The sequence below is a fragment of the Marmota flaviventris genome, chromosome 5 (assembly GCF_047511675.1).
Source record: "Marmota flaviventris isolate mMarFla1 chromosome 5, mMarFla1.hap1, whole genome shotgun sequence".
NCBI lineage: Eukaryota > Metazoa > Chordata > Mammalia > Rodentia > Sciuridae > Marmota > Marmota flaviventris.
In genome coordinates, this window is record NC_092502.1 from 7,556,205 (window position 1) to 7,573,691 (window position 17,487).

The 17,487-nt window shown below is 37.4% G+C and overlaps 1 protein-coding gene across 1 annotated transcript; it reads left to right on the plus strand.

The window, feature by feature from the left end:
* The first annotated feature begins 1,108 nt into the window (after positions 1–1,108).
* Positions 1,109–17,147, plus strand: LOC139705894 (olfactory receptor 14C36-like). The gene is made up of 3 exons (XM_071612788.1): positions 1,109–1,114; positions 1,477–2,367; positions 16,979–17,147. Exons 1-3 carry the CDS (start codon positions 1,109–1,111, stop codon positions 17,012–17,014), a joined length of 933 nt encoding a protein of 310 aa, XP_071468889.1. The 3' UTR covers positions 17,015–17,147.
* The last annotated feature ends 340 nt before the right edge of the window (positions 17,148–17,487 follow it).

A 17,487-nucleotide genomic window follows, 5' to 3' on the forward strand; every position in this document is an offset into this window, starting at 1 on the left:
GAAAAGTTTAAGATTGTAAAGCAGTTTCCAGAGGAAAAGTTTCACTTGAGCCTTCTATAAAGCCCAATACACAGTAATGGAGAAAATTATATCACTAATTCACAGTTAGAAAAGGCTTCTGTCAGCAAGTTCCAGAGTATGCTATAAACAAGGGGGTCACTTGGGAATGAGCCTCAGGTTTGTATGAGGAGGAATTGGGGATGGGGCAAGACAGTGTTCAGGTAGACAGAGTAGGACCCCTTGAACTTCACCCTCACTGTGAAATTAACACCAACCTACCTGTGTCTGGCTACAAACCCCTGACCCTGGGGGACACACATTTCCAGAGGAACCCAGGGAGGCTCACAAGAAAGATCATTTTTCTAAGGGTAAGTATGGTTAACCTAGAAGGTGCTGAGAAGGACCAAGTTTGCAGAGGGCAGAGGAAATGACAATATGGGTGATTCTGGATTGAGTCACCTATAGGTGGTCTGAGCTGCTGTAGAAGTGTTGTAACCATGGGAAAAATATTCTTTTAGCATATATATTCAGTATCTTTTTGTATAATTATGATGAGATTAAGAAGAAAGAAAAATAATGGAAGGTGTCCACAAGGAAAATATAAATTATTGTCTAGACAATGCGAACTTCAACTTCATGGTGGTGAACACAGAATGAGAACATTTAAAGGTACAAAGTAGAAGTTGAGGAGAGTGTCAGCTGCTCGGAGGCTGAGGCTCTGAAGACCTTACCCTGATAACCTGGAGAGGAATAGAGAGCCCAGCAGGACCTGGGACAGGCTGGCTGAGGGTGTGTGTCCATGAGACAGCACCACCCCCATCCTGAGGAGCACCAGGGAGAGTGGGAGACTTCAGCAGATTTCAGGGTCACTCAGGTCACCTCAGTATTCCACAACACTGGGCCTGTGATGCTGGAATGGGAAAATTTGAATTCTTGAGATGGTTTTCTCATGAGTAAAATGTTTTCATGTTCCTAGTGATCAGTACTCCAACATGATATATATTGATCCTTACATAAAAATGTAAAAATATTACAATATGTTTTATAATTTGCATTATTAGGTGTGGAGGTTTTGGCAAAATAATATTGAATTTATTTATGGAGGAGGATGAAGGTAAGTAAACTACGGAGCATTAAACAATGAACTGTCACACAGGTGGTCATGCAGGTGAGGAGATGGGTAACCCTGGAAGTGCTCTGCATGGAGTCTCAGGAGGTCAGGGGAGGTCTGATGGGGAGCTGAGGACAAGCCCTGCAGGTCACACCAAGATGCTAGGCTGCAGACCTCCACACCTGCGCTAGGAGGCTCACACTGCTCAGAAATGATTAAACATATCAGAAAACCAAGAGTACCTTCCTCTGCAGGGAAAGTGACAAAAATATAAGAAAACTATTTGGACATGAATGTGTAAACTAATTGCATTAATGATGTTTTTTACTTCCTATTTTTAACTCTTCATCTTCTCAAATAACCAGAATTTCCAGCAAACGGCCAATGCCACCATGGTAACTGATTTTCTCCTCCTGGGCTCTCCTGATGGCTGGAATCTGAGTTTCCTCTATTTCACAGTATTCCCAGTGACCTACCTGGGTACCCTGTTAGGGAACCTTCTCATCGTCACTCTCACCACTGCTGACCAGCGTCTGCACACACCCATGTACTTCTTCCTCAGAAATCTGTCCATCTTGGACATGTGCTTCATTTCTGTCACTGTCCCCAATGCCTGTGTCAAATCTCTTACTGGCAACAGGGCCACTTCAGTAGCTGGTTGTGCAATACAGATCTTCTTGGTCATTTTTTGTGCATATGTGGACATGCTATTTCTCACCATCATGGCCTGGGACCGCTATGTGGCCATCTGCCAGCCCCTTCAGTACCTCTTCATCATGAACCCCCAGATTTGTGTCCGCATGACCCTGTCTTCCCTGCTCAGTGGTCTGCTGTATGCAGGTGTGCACACTGAGAACACATTCCAGCTGTCCTTCTGCCAGTCAAACGTGGTCCATCAGTTCCTCTGTGACATCCCCTCTCTGCTGAGGCTCTCCTGCTCTGACATCACCAGCAACATGGTCCTTCTTCTTGTCTCTATTATAATCATTGGTGGTGGCTGCTTTGCTATAATAATAATGTCATATATTTGCATATTTGCTGCTGTGCTGAAATTTCCCACCAGAGCCCCAGGGAAGGCCTTCTCCACCTGCACCCCTCACATCCTCGTGGTGTCCGTCTTCCTCAGTTTCATCACAAGTGTGTACCTGAGACCTTCAGCAACCTCTGACACCCTGCAGGACATGGTTCTCTCTGCCTTTTACACCATGGTTCCTCCCTTCCTGAATCCTCTCATCTACAGTCTCAGGAACAAGCAGGTAAAGGAAGCTGTGAGGGGAGTAATGCAAAGAGAGTTGTTCTCAGGGAAAATGATAAAGTTGCATTTCAGGATTATCGTCATTTCCCTGTTTGTGGTTCTTAGATAAAGTTCTTCACATCTGGGCTTTCCATCTTACCCTGCCTACACTGAGATCACATCATTAGGAGCTGATTTATTTTATAAGGTATCTTTTGTGATTTACCATATTTTTCCATGGATACTTCATAAAATGTGTAATTTTATCATTGTATATATTTTTAATTTTTAATTATTTGTTCTAATTTCTTATACATAACAGCAGAATGCATTTTAACTCATTATTCTAAATGGAGTATAATTTCTTATTTCTCTGGTGGTATATGATACAGAGTTTTATGGTTTGTGCAACCATATGTGTATGTACATAGGGTAATCATGACTGCCTCATTTTGCCAGCCTTTTCCACACACATCTTTCCTTCCCCTTACTCCCTTTTGCACAATCTAAAGTTCCTCCATACTTCCCTATGTTCTCCCCATTTATGGATCAAAACTGCATATCAGAGAAAACATTTTACCTTTGGTGTTGGGGAATGGCTTATTTCACTTAGAAGGATATTCTCCAACTCTGTTACCCAAAAATTCCATAATTTTATTTTTTAAGGCTCAGTAATACTCCATTGTGTACATATACTACATTTTCTTTATCATTCATCTGTTGAAGGGCACCTAGTTTGGGTCTATAGTTTAGCATTGTTACTTGAGCTGCTATAAATATTGATGTGGCTGTGTCATATAGTATGCTGTCTTTAAGTACTTTAGGTATAAACCAAGAAGTGAGAGAGCTGGGCCTATATGGTGGTTCCATTCCAAGTTTTCTAAGAAATATCCATACTGCTTTCCAGAGTGGTTGCACCACTTTTTGGTCCCACCAGCAATGTATGAGTGTACCTTTCCCCCCACATCCTCACCAACAGTTATTGTTGCTTTTATTGTTGATAATTTCCATGCTGACTGGAGTGAGATGAAATATTAAAGTAGTTTTGATTTGCATTTCTCTAATTGCTAGAGATGTTGAAAATTTTTTTATATATTTGTTGATCAATAGTATATCATCCTCTTTGAAGTGTCTGTTCAGTTTCTAAGCCTATTTATTGATTGGGTTATTTGTTTCTTTGGTGTTAGGTGTTAAGTTTATATATATATATATATATATATGTCCTGGAGGTTAGTGTTCTTTCATGTACATGTGGTAAAGACTTTCTCCTATTCTGTAGGCTCTCTCTTTATGTTCTTGATTTTTTCCTTTGTTGTGAAGAAGTTTTTTAGTTGACATCATCCCATTTATTGATCTTTGATTTTATTTCTTGTGCTGTAGGAAACTTTTTAAGGAAATATGTCCTAAGCCAACATGATGAAGATGTGGTTCTACTTTTTCTTCTAGTAGGCACAATGTATTGGGTCTAATGCCTAGGTCTTTGATCCATTTTAAGTTGAGTTTTGTGCAGGGTGAGAGATAGGGGTTTACTTTCATTTTGCTACATATGGATTTCCAGTTTTTCCAGCTCTATTTGTTAAAGAAGCTATTTTTTTCTCTGATGTATTATTTTTTGGCACCATTGTTAAGTATGTGATAACAGTATTTATGTGGGTTGGTCTCTATGTCTTGTATTCTGTACCATTGGTCTACAAGTATATTTTGGTGCCAAAACCATGCCATTTGTGTTACTATGACTCTTTAGTATAGTTTAAATTTCTCTATTGTGAGGCTTCCTGCTTTACTCTTCTTGCTAATGATTTCTTTCACTATTCTGGATCTCTTATTTTTCCAAATGCATTTCAAAATTGCTTTTTTCTATTTCTATGAAGAATTACAGTGGGATTTGATAGGAATCACATTAAATCTGTATAATGATTTTGGTTATATGGTCATTTTGACAACAATAATTCTGCCTATCCAAGATCGTGGAAGGTTTTCCATTTTCTAAGGTCATCTTCAAATTCCTTCTTTGTTTTGTTATTTTCATTTTGGAGGTTTTTTACTTCTTTTGTTACATTGGTTCCCACTTATTTTTATCAATGCATAATTTAGTGAATAAATATAATTCAGTATAATTGCTGAAATTCTTTGAGGTTATATATATTGAAAATTCATCCAATATGTCCTCTTACTTATATGAGAGGCATCTAGTTTGGTTCTATAGTTTAGCTACTGTGACTTGAGCTCCTATAAACATTGATGTGATCAAATACTGTGATAGAGGATAATTTTACCAACTTTAATCTAGAGATAACTTACACTCCCTAATCTATTCTTACTCAGAGCCAGTGTCAAATATGCAAGAACTGTGATATATAATTTTGTAAATTAATTATTGAAAATATACAGCAATCAAATCCTAAAGAATTGTGACCAAAAATCCAGAGAGAAACACAATAATATCCCTCTCCATCTAGAACATGAAAAAAAGAAGAATTTCTTTGTCCACGAAGTAAACAGAGGGCCATTGTTACCACCCCTTGTGTCCTGACAATAAACCAAACTTCTGGGGAAGAGACCCCCACCTTCCTTAGCTGTTCATGAGTCACCCAGTGTCAGGAACCAAACCCCAAGGCTGAAATGCAGGTCATCTTTTGGACTCTTTTCCTCCCACACTGTAATTGTCTGGCCACAGTGTCTGATGATGTGAGCACTTAAATTTCTCTCAATTTACTGAACTTTTAAACATCTATCTGTACTTGTTTCCTAAAACCTCGTGGCAGTTTATTTATTTTTTTCCTGAGCAGGGATTGAATCCAGGAAAGCTCCGCAGCCTTTCATGTGTTTAATATAGAAACAGGATCTTAGTAAGTTGTTTACTGTCTCAATAAGTTGCTAATGCTGGCTTGGAAACTCTTATTCTCCTGCCTTAGCTCCTGATGCACTGGAATTGCAGGGTTGTGCCACTTCCAAGTCTTGTAGCAATCTTTCATCATCTCACAAATGTTATTTTTCTCCAAATATTCTAGTGTCCTCATTGACATATGCTTTGCCAACTATGAATTATAAATGACATATGCTCATATCAAGTTACCTAGGAATACTTATATAACAAAAAGATAAAAATATATAATATGAAAATATTACATCAAATTCTAACTTTTGAGAAATAATTTTATTCACCAGTACAGTAATAGGAAAAAAATGAAAAAAAAAACCCAATGTAATTATTACCTAGGTAAATTTAAAAGCCTGAACATATTTGATTGATTAGTAAAGGCATTTCTTAAAGTTTGCAGATAGGGGAATACTTGTAATAGGAACCAGTGAGCACCCCAATACTGGCTGCTACAGAAAGCCTTAACTTGCTTAACAGGATCCACACAGAACACAAGCTCCATCCACACACTGTGTCTATGGTTTCTGGTACTCACTGCTCCAATGTTCCCTGCTAGAGCAGAAAGACCTTTTGAGTATCTCAGATGAATTCTGCAAACCCCGCATTTACATGCATTTCCTCCAGAACTATAGCTTATTGAACCTCTATGGGTGACTTGTATCAACAATTTTTGAGTTAAGTTAGGTGGGTAAGGTTTACACTTAATAGATGAATTAAGAATGAAATTAAACTGCAAAACCATCCCTAATGATATGTATCTCTCTTGACAAAGACTTTGGATGTTTACCTTACGTTATAAGATGTTTTATACTGAAAGAATTGGTGATGAAGGAAACCAAAAAAGATAATATTGATATAAGAACTTCATGATATTTCACAGCTTGTGTCAAATTACATAAAAAACACTGTAGGTGTGTGGGTGTAATATGAAACTTCTTCAGAATTTAGAAAAACTTTACTTTGTGTGCTAGGTTGGTACAAAGAAACACATTTTTATAGTAAGATAAATTGTGTGGTAATATCTATTGTAAAGAGATCCACCAAAAAGACATTATGGTAACATAATCCACTGAGAGCTTTCAGGTAATATTCATGACTGACAATATTATACTATATCCATTACATTTTTCCATGTTTTAAATAGCCTTTAAAATATTTATATCAATACCATAGACATATATCATTGTAAGAAAGCAGTTGCTTATTTTAGTAGAGTTAAAAACCATATTTGATAAGAGTTTTAACATGATCACTGAGAATAAACGGGCCAAGGAAGGTGTGGTGGTAAAGACATTGCAGTCCCTTAAGAGATGTCAAATATTTCAAACTGATACTATATAGAAGAGGCTGAGGACATGTAAGGAATTTGGAAGACCACCTCTGTTGTACACTCAAGGATGTAGAGGACAAATTCCCTTCCAAACTGTCTTGGGGCCACCCCACTAGCACAGGGGCCCAGGAAGTGAGTTTACCCTGCTCAGCAAGGAAGATATTCAGAAATCATCACAGCAGTAATTTCAGGGACCAACTGTAGCATAAGCTGTCAACAGACTTTGGCACTATTTACATTGTGCTGGCTCTGCAGGAATGCAGGGTGCTCTAGTTAAGAGGTCATGCTGCCTTTCACCATCATCTCAATAAAAGGCCTCATATGCCAATCAAACTGGAGCAGGGTCTGAGGCTCTGCAGACTGCCCCTGACCAGGTGATAGGTGAAGCTCTGAAGGTGAAGCCAAAGTTCAAATGGAATTCTCAGAAATTAGTAGTTACCAAAAGGATGAACTGCTGGCCAAGAAAAGCTGCTGGCTACAGAGATAGCCAAAGGAAAAGAGAGCATTTGCCTGTGCTCTGCAAATGGCAAAGCCAAAGAGCAGAAATACCTAAGCATTTTGGAAATAGTCAAGGGTTTTCAATGCTACATGAGGAATTACAGGTGGAGTTGAGGGTCATATTTGTTCAACTGGGTTTCACATTTCCTCATCCCTAATCCATTCTTTATATTCCCCTATTACTGCCTTTTGCTAATGGAAGATTTACTCTCTGCTAGTGAATACTGGATGCATGTAACTTCTTTTGATGTTTTATAGGGGTTCACAGCCAATAGTTAACCTACAGTTTCAGGAAAGATTTTGAACATTCACTTTGAGGCAATGCTGGAATTATTAAGATTATGAAACACTTGGAAATGGACTAAATTAATTTTGCATGTGAAATGGACATGGTGTTTGAGGGGCCAGCAGTAAATGTTATGGATGGGATGTGAGGTGTCTCCCAGTAGTTCCTCTGTTGAAGCATAAGTTTTTGTCATTTGTCTCTGTGTCTTCTATTCTGTACCATTGGTTTACATTCTCCTTTGGTGCCAAGACCATGCCATTTTAATTACTATATCTCTGTAGTATAGTTTAAGGTCTGCTATTGCAAAGTCTCCTGCTTCACTCTTCTTGCTAAGAATTGCTTTGGCTATTCTGGGTCTTTTATTTTTTCCAAATAAATTTTATAATTGCTTTTTCCAGTTCTATAAAGAATGACATTGGGAATTTAATTGGAATAGCATTAAATCTGTTTAATGCTGCTGGTAGTATTGCCATTTTCATATTAGTGGAATCATCCTATGACCCAGCTATCCCATTCCTTGGTATTTATGCAAAAGAACTAAAATCAGTACACTACAGTGATACAGCCATATCAAAGTTTATGAAAGCACAATTCACTATATGCAGTTATGAAACTAGCCCAGATGATGTAAACAGATGAATGAATAAGGAAAATGTGATATATGTACACAATAAAGTTTTATTCATTTAAAAGAAATAATTAAATTGTGACATTTTCTGGTTAATGGGTGGAGGAAAAAAACATCATGCTAAGTGAAATAAGACAGTCTCAGAAATTCAAGAGTCAAATGATTTCTCTCATATGCAGAATATAGAGGAAAGTAATGGGGGAAATTGGGTTGGATATTATAAAGACATAGGGAAGATATGTGGAATAGAAGAAAAAGATCCACAGAAAGGGAGAAGGGATAGGAAAGGGTCATGAGTGTGTGGAAATGTACTACAGTGAATTCCACCTCTATGTACATCTATAAAACTCCAATTAAAAATAAATAAACAGAGGCTGGGGTTGGGGCTCAGTGGTAGATTGTTCACCTAGCCCATGTGAGGCCCTGGGTTTGATCCTCAGCACCAAATAAAAATAAATAAATGCAATAAAGGTATTGTGTGCAACTACAAAGAATACATAAATTTAATAAATAAATAAATAAACAGATGAGTATAAGGTAGACTAGTAGAATAGAACAGGAGAATCAGGGAAATGAGGAGGGGAGAGAGGGGATCCAGGGATTGTAATCAAGTAAATTAAGTTCTCTGTGTGTACAATTATATTAAAGTGAATCTTTATGTACAATTAAAAATCACCAATAAAGGCAAAGTAAGTAAAAAATACATAAATAAATTCAGAGATAAACAGTTACTGCCATTGGAAATGTAGCACATCAGGTAAATGCTGGGGACTAGGGGAGAGATGACTTCTGAAAGCTGCAGAAGAGACCTCTGAAAGGAGGATCTGCTAGTGCTCTTGGTATTGGGGGTTCTGAGCTGGATCTCACAGTGCCAGGATATGGACTTCTGGTAGGAATCTCTGCCTGGCCAAAGCAGGTATCCCTGAGGAGTTCAATGAATCCGGTTCTGAATATGACCTGTGATAAAACAGAAGGACCCAGTGACTGGTATTTACACACAGACTGCTAATTACACACAGAGGAAACTGTAAAAAAATTCTCATAAATTAATGAGGAACAAGTACAGAGGATTTATTTGAACTACAGAACACGTTGAGAGATAGAAAAAAAATTTGATTTTCATAAATTTGTCACCAGTGGCTTTTCTGTTCATTTTAGTGTACTACCAAAAACATCAATTAAAAAAAAAAACATCAAATTTACAATAGTATCAAACTATGTATATGCTTCAAAAGACTGGGACTCTCATTAGAATAAGATGCACTCTATGTCTGTATACATCTGTAAAAAACACCCTACTGTCATTGATAATTAAAAAGAACAAATTTTTTAAAAATATAAACTACTTAAGAGTAAATGTAACCTAAGAAGTGAACAATCTGTGCACTTAAAATTACAAAGTATTAACGAGTGAAATTGAGACAAAAAAAAATGGACTCAGGCCTCTGGATCTGAGTGCACACAGCTGGACCAGGCACTGAGGGGAAAGGGCCACCCAGGCTGGAGTTGCAGCTCCCCTGGTCTTTTTGGAGTCACTGAGCCAGGCAGAGAAGAGATGTGTAAAGAGCAAAAGAGACAATGGAGGAGATCAGAGCCCAGAACACATGATACACAATAGATTGGATTTTCCTACCTTCATACTTACTGTAAGGGGAGCATCTGAACCATTGTGAGAAGGGAATGTCCCCTTAAGTTTGTGATTGAAAGTGTGGGTTGTGTTAAAAGTGGATAAAACAAATTTTTAAAAAGAGAGTAAAATGATATTGTCTAGTCATTCATGAAGCACTACTAAGGCAGAAGGTGTTGCACTAAATGCCTGCATCAAAGAAGCAGAAAGACTAAGTGCAGACCCATGACAATAGAAAACAGACACCCACACATGTAAAAAGCAGTTGGAGAAAGAAATGATAAACATTAAATCAGAAATAAGCAATTAACACTAAATATCAACAGAAAATATCAAGAAACTAAAAGTTGTTTGTAAAAATAAAAACAAAATTAGCAAATCTTTAGCTATGCTAACAATAAAAAAGACCCAAATGAATAAAATATCAAAGAATAAAAAGAAGATCTTTTCACTAATGTTACAGAAATGCTAAGACCTATTAGCAACTCGTATAAACAAACACATACCAATATACTGGAAAATCTACACAAAAGGAATTAATTTGGGACAGATGTAACACACCAGAACTGAATTATGAGAACATAAAAGACTCAGACATCAATATGACCAATAAATTTGAATCAGAATAAAAGATTCCCCGCAAAGAAACCTCCAGCAGATCATGCCTTCACTACTCTTTTACAAAACCTTCAAAAAGCAGAGACACCAAGTCTCCTGAAACCACTCCAGGGAACTGAAATGAACTTCAACTCCTCAAGTCACGTTCCACAAAACCATCATTTTCCTAATATAAGATCCAGAAAACTACACAAAAACCACAAAAAAAGAGGATTATAGACCCATATCCTTGAACAAGACATATACAAGCATAATCAGCAACACCTAGAAAACCAAATCCAATGGCACATGAAATATATGGAATCTACCCCAGGAACCAACAAAACCCAACAGAGAATGATTGACAAATCACACACTATTTAATAGAACAAAGGACCAAGATGGCTATAGGTTGATATATGGACTTTTAAAAATGCTGATATAAATATATAATGGAAACTTATTCATTCACTAAAAGAGTAAAATAGTAATAAATGCTATAATGTGAACCAATTGTGAAAATATCAGGCTGAGTGAAGTCATAAAAACAATCGCACACTGAATGATGTACTTATACAAAATCTCCCTGACATAAATTCAAACATGGAGATTATACTTAGTGGCTTCAAATGACAGTAAGTAAAGATAAATTGGGACAATAGATAGATGTTTCATTAAGACTGAAACAAATACTTGGGAATAAGATGTAGTTGGATGTTGTACAATAGCATATTTTTGTACATAAAACTGAATTGATAATTACAAATTGTCACAAAGGCTAAATTCATGACAAGTGCCTTGCATCTCCATGACAAGAAATTTTGCAACTAAACTGAAGATAGTGTTAGATATTTCCCACTTAACAGGTTGGGGAGTGAGTGAGAGTTGCCCACCACCCTTGATGTAAACTGATCCCCATAAACACCCCTAACTCACACTGAGGTCAAGGAGGGCAGAGATGAAAACACACAGAGAAACATCAGTCTCTCCCCAGTGTTACTCATTCCTCAATAATGACTTAGAGTGATGTCTAGCAGAGGAGTTTCTAAGTGTCATGCACTGTCCATGCTGGTACATGGCCAAGTCCTCTCTCCTGGGCTCAGGAGGGCTGCTGCCTGGTGGTGTGCTCAGGCCTCCTGCTGTCTCTGCAGGCTGAGCTCTGGGCTCCCTGAGGCCCTGTTCCCACTGGCCAGGCACCAGGTTCACATAAAGCAGAGGTGACCAAGCTCCCCACATCCTACATAGCATGTGCTGACTTCCCAGATGCCCCCTGACTGCAGACACAGTGGAAGGGAGAAGCCAAGGAGAGACTCAGTTCTGCTTCCTTGTGGAGAACAGGATACACTCAGGAGTGAATTCTTGGCATTATACTCCAAAGGCATCTGAGCCTCATCTTTATCCTGCTCAGCAATCTGCAATCTCATCCAGATTATCATCTAGCCCAGAAAGTTAATTCTGCATAGAATAACTGGCACACAGAAGTCTTGTAAACACTGTAGTTTTTGAGATGATTTCTTTTCTTCACTGATAGTGTACTTGGAGTGTGGTGTAGATCTGCACAGTGTTTGCAAGTACCACATGTGATAGTTCTTCATGCTGCCTTTTGTGCGTTAAAATTCTTTTTTTCAATTCACATTTACTTACCACACACACAAATGCACAAACTTATCTGGACAAATTTGAGAGATGACAGAGAAATATATCCAGATTAAGGCAACAGGGACCAAGTTCCAAACATATTGCAGGTGACAGGGAGGTAGATGAATGAATTCATTTATACAAAGTACATATTTACATGTTTTTCAGTAGCTGTGGGAAATAAAAATATCTAATATTGTATACAATTTTCTTTGAAACCTTTTTAATTTATCAACCTTACCTTTTTGTCCTGATCACAAATCCATTCTCTTTTTCAACAATTTTCACACTTTATACTAAAGGTATATCAGATGTGATGAGTATGTGTGTCCATTGGTAGAAATATAAAAAAGACAGTTGTGCAGTCTTTGCAAGTACATTAAGAAGGTCAGGATATAATAAAGTACTCCTCTGCATTCCTCAGTGGCTTATCAATAGCACTACTATAATTACTAATATAGAAAGATATAATTTAAAAAATAATAAATTCCTGTATCTTACAACTCAAGAAATTCTTGCATATTTACATGCAATCTGTGTGCCATGCCTTTCCTCATGTTAATTCAAGAGAATTACCAAAAGGGAAAGCTCCCAGCTGTCCCTACTTTAGGAGAAAAACACTTGAAGCCGTCCCTCTTATACTTCTGGCATTAAACCCATGCTAACTTCTCCTACTTCTGTTCCTGATGCTCATGCTACCTGACATTTGCTTCATTTATGTCCCCATATTTTGGATTTTATTAGAAATTTTTTAATAATCATTTCACCCCTTAAAGGAAGATGTAGTTCTGAACACTCTAAAATTATTGAGGTCAAGGTACACAAACTAAAGTTTATTTCTAATGTTAAAGAATCTAGGTTCTAAAGTACTCATATTTTGTAGTCCTACAGGAATACTTTGAGTGCCTATGAATGTTAGGTAGTGATGCATAAATTTATTGTATCACATCCATAATCTTAACTTTTCTATGAGACTGATCCATGAAAACAGTAAGTTTAATTCAAAGAAGTTTTTAAGATGTAATTAAATCACATAAGCAAAAAAGGACATCAATTAAGATGATATAATTCAATCTACTTCAGCATCCCAAGGTCAGGGGCGACGAATGGGTCTTTGGGGCAGTGGCCCAACACGCCTTTGCACAAACAAGCCCTCAGACTTGGAGAAGGATGGGGAAAATTCTGACAGAGCTGTGCCTAAATGCCTCTCACCCAGCCAGGGTGGTAACTCAAGTCATGTGTGAGGATGGCCTCCCACACTCCTTGATATCTTTTGCAACCCATTGTTCATTCAATAGCATATTATTTAGTCTCCATGTGTTGAAGTAGCTTTTATTTTATATTTTGTCATTGATTTCTAATTTTATTCCATTGTGAGCTGATAGAATTTAGAGTCATATATCCACTTTTTTGGATTTGCTAACAGTTGCTCTGTGGCATAATATATAGTCTATTTTAGAAAAGGATCTGTGTGCTTCTGAGAACAAAGTGTATTCGCTCCTTGATGAATAATATATTCTATATATGTTAATTAAGTCTAAGTTATTTATTATATTATTGAATTCTATAGTTTCTTTGTTCAGCTTTTGTTTGAAAGATCTATCCAGTGGTGAAAGAGATGTGTTGGAGTCACCCAGTATTATTGTGGGTGATCAACTTCTTATGATTGCCCTTTCAATAGTCATATAATCTAATACCTCTATATTATCACATCCTACCTCATAAACATCTCAGCCAAACCCCACCCTATCTTCTACCATTAGAAACTGTAAACAATTCCACAAAACTATTGACTATATGGTATAAGATAACCAAACTCATCATTTATGATTATAGTGAAAAAACTGTTAATATAAAAATAGAAGCTTACTGATCTATGGCTGCACATTGGGTACATTGAGCACTGTAATATTGATCTACCCCTTAAAGGTGGGGTATTGGTAACAAATAGAGACATAAGACAATAGGGCAGAAGCTGTAATATATCAGATCTGTACTGCAAGAGAGGAAGTCACATAGACATCATGAAAAAACAAGGGAGGAAAGTGCCTCAAACAAACCAAGAGACTACAATAGAATCCATAGGTAGCACCATAGATGATGTATAAGAGAAGAAACTTGGAATATACATAACTAAATTGATCTGGGAATTAAAGAACAACCAAGTGAGCAGATATAGGCAAACATCGATTACTCTAGCAAAGAGATAAGAGCGCAAATACATGCAACCATCAATCACACCAACAAAGAGATAAGAGAGAAAATAAGGTAGCCAGAGATTACTTCAAGAAAGAGATAGAGATTCTGAAAAACAAACAAACAAATAAACAGAAACCCTTGAAATTAAAAAAAACAATAAGCCAAATTAAAAAAAAAAAAAAACTCAATAGAGAGCATCAACAACAGACTAGATCACTTGGAAGACAGAACCTCAGACAATAAAGAAAAAATATACAATCTTGAAAAGTTGGCCTCACAGTGAAGATGGTAGAAAAATCATGAACAGAATATCCAAGAATTATGAGATACCATCTAAAGACCAAATTTAAGATTTATTGAGAGAGGAAGGTTCAGAGATTCAAATAAAATGAATGCACAATCTCTTCAATGAAATAATATCAGAAAATTTCCCAAGCATAAAAATGAATTGGAAAATCAAATACAATTGACCAAATGTACAAAATTACAACATATCTACACTAAGACCATTACAATGAAAATGCCCAGCCTACAGAATAAGGAAAGAATTTTAAAGGCCGCAAGAGAAAAAAAATGAAATTACATATAAGGAAGACCAATTCAGATCTCAGCAGATTTTTCAACCCTGATCCTCAAAGCCAGGAGATCCTGGAACAATATATTACCAGTTTTTAACTTGATTTAGTTTCTCCTTTGATTGGCTTTTTCTTTAGTGTATTTCTGCCCTATGCTGGTTTTCACTTTTTAAAATTTCATCCTCATGGTATATTTTGCTAAGAATATTCTGTAATGCAGGCTTTCTAGTTGTGTATTATTTTAGTTTTTGTTTATCATGGGAGGTTTTTATTTTATATTCAAATCTGAAGCTTAATGTTTGTGGATATAAGATTCATGGTTGGCACCCATTTTCTTTTGGAGTTGGTATATGTGGTTCCAGGAACTCCTAGCATTGAGGCTGTGGGTTGAGAAATCAAATGAGATCCAAAATTGTTTCCCCCATAGGTAATCTCATAATTTTCTCTTATGGCCTTTAAAATTTCATCCCAATTCTCCATGTTAGGTATTTGTGCATTCATGTGGGTCTGTTGTAATTTTATTCATTTGGGGATCCTGAAAGACTCTTGTATTTTACTTTCCATTTCATTTCTCAGTTTGGGGAAATTTTCTGGTATTATTTCACTGAAAAGATCATGCATTCCTTTGATTTGTATATCTATGCCTTCTTTTATACTTGTAAATCTTACATTTTGTTTTTTTCACATTGTCCCATAATTCTTGGAATTTCTGTTTATGGTTTCTTACCACCATCTCTTTGTGGCCAACTCTATTTTCAAGATTATAGAATTTCTGTTTGATTTCATTTCATAATCTCTCTTTATTGAAGTGATATTTTACCTCCTGGAATTTGTCTCTAATTTCACTCTTTCCATCATACTTCATCTGACATCAGCTTAACTGAACACATTCTGAACTTCTTCTCTGATATTTCTTCCACTGTGTCGTCAATGGATTCTGTTTTTCTAGCATCCTTCTTTCTCTGGGACACTTTGTTCACTTGTTTTTTCATGTGGTTCATGTGGATTCTCATACTGTAATGTGGATGTGAGGCAGCACAGTTTTGACCCTATAACTTACATTATCCCCTAAAGTTTTTAGTATCTCATCTTTAAGAAGGAGATCAATATTAACAGCACCCAATGCAAGCGCTATCTAGGCTTAAACCTAATAGCTCTTAATAAATGGCCACAGATTTGTCACAATAAACAGAAATGGTGTGATCAATTGTAGTTTACAATATAAAAAGTATATTTGCAAAATGATTTACACCTCATTAGCAGAGAGACTCTGTTTATGAGACTGTGTGAATGTCATTAATAAACTTCCCTTTTGATTCAAATCCTCCACTGTTTGCTTTTCCTTGGGCTCACACACTTTCCCAGCTGTCTCATCCAAGCATCCTGTACCTGTTTGTTCTTCATTGTGTAGATGAGAGGGTTCAACAGGGGTGTGACCACAGTGTAGTAAAAGGTGAAAAACTTGCCGTTCTTTGAAGCAAAGTTGCTCTTAGGGTCAGTGTACACCATGGCCACTGTCCAATAAAACATGAAGACCATGAGGAGGTGGGAGCAGCTGGTGGAAATGACTCTCATCCTTCCCTCCTCTGACTTCATGTTCCTGACAGCCTGAGCAATGCAGCCATAGGAAGCCAGGATCAGCCCCACAGGAACCATGGTGAAGATGACAGACATGATGGTAAAGTGGGTGGGGCACCACTTCCTTGGCCTCAAGTAACTTAAGGAACCAAGCTTAGCAACCCCATCACTGCTCTTACCTGATGACTGGCTACAACAACCACTGCAGAAGAAAGATGGTGCCAGGGTCCTTCCAGAACCAAGAGCTGACATTCCCAGAACTGGTGAAATTGAAATCACTATAACTGCTGCTTGATTTTACCCCATATATGTCTATCATCATAATTCTCAAAAATCAACTAGGAATAAAGTATAAATATAAAGATATTACCATTCCTGAGAAATCGAGATGGACCAGAGGCATGGACACATGCCTATAATCCCAGAGCTCAGCGGGCTGAGGCAGGATGATGGTGAGTTCAAATCCAGCCTCAGCAAATTTTTGAGGGCTAAGCAATCCAGTGAGTCCCTGTCTCCAAACAAAAAATAAAAAAGGGCTGGGAATGTGGTTCAGTGGTTAAGTGCACCTGGGTCCAATCCCCAGTACCAAAACAGAGAGAGAGACAGAGAGAGAAAGAGATATTAATGGGGAGGGGGGATGAACCAAGTGAGAGGTTTATGAAATTGGTATTATTTAAACATTTTCTACTTGGAAAGGTGGAAAAGGTTTGGCAGAGGCATTGGTTAAATACACTAACTGGGACACAGAACTAAGCACCAGAATACTGATTTTTTTTTTTTTTTTTTGTCTTCCCAGAAATGTAAATATCTTCCAAAGAAATCAGGAACATGATAGGCACAGGACACAAAACTTGTGTTACATGAAAGGGAATTGGCATTGTTCATTTGGAAATTAGCCTTCAAATGTGGCCAAATAGTGTAAAATCTTATGGAACATTCTAGAAACCTATCACTGTTCTTCAGTAATTGATTCTCATGAGCCTGGTGCTTTGCTCTAATCTGTGGACATACTGTGAACAAAAGATGAAATACTTGCTTTGGTGCAGCACAGAAGTCCATGGAGAAAGTAAGTACATTGATGAACAAATAAATTGTAAAGGTCCCATTTTTTCAAACAATGTGTTCTACAAAAGCAAACAAGTCTGGCTGTCATAACTGCAGATGGTGGTGAAGGGGTTGAGAAGCGGAGATGGCCAAGTGCTGCTGCAGGGAGGACTGGAAGCCAAGCCTGAGAGCCCACCAGGGAGGGCAAGGGGGCAGAAGCAGAGGCCCCAGGCCCACAGCTGAACTCACCCCTCTACTGGG

What these genes read in the sequence shown, in the direction of transcription:
- LOC139705894 (XM_071612788.1), top strand. An exon ending in ACAGTCTCAGGAACAAGCAG is followed by an intron (nt 2,368 to 16,978) that starts GTAAAGGAAGCT and finishes TTGTCTTCCCAG; the next exon opens with AAATGTAAATATCTTCCAAA.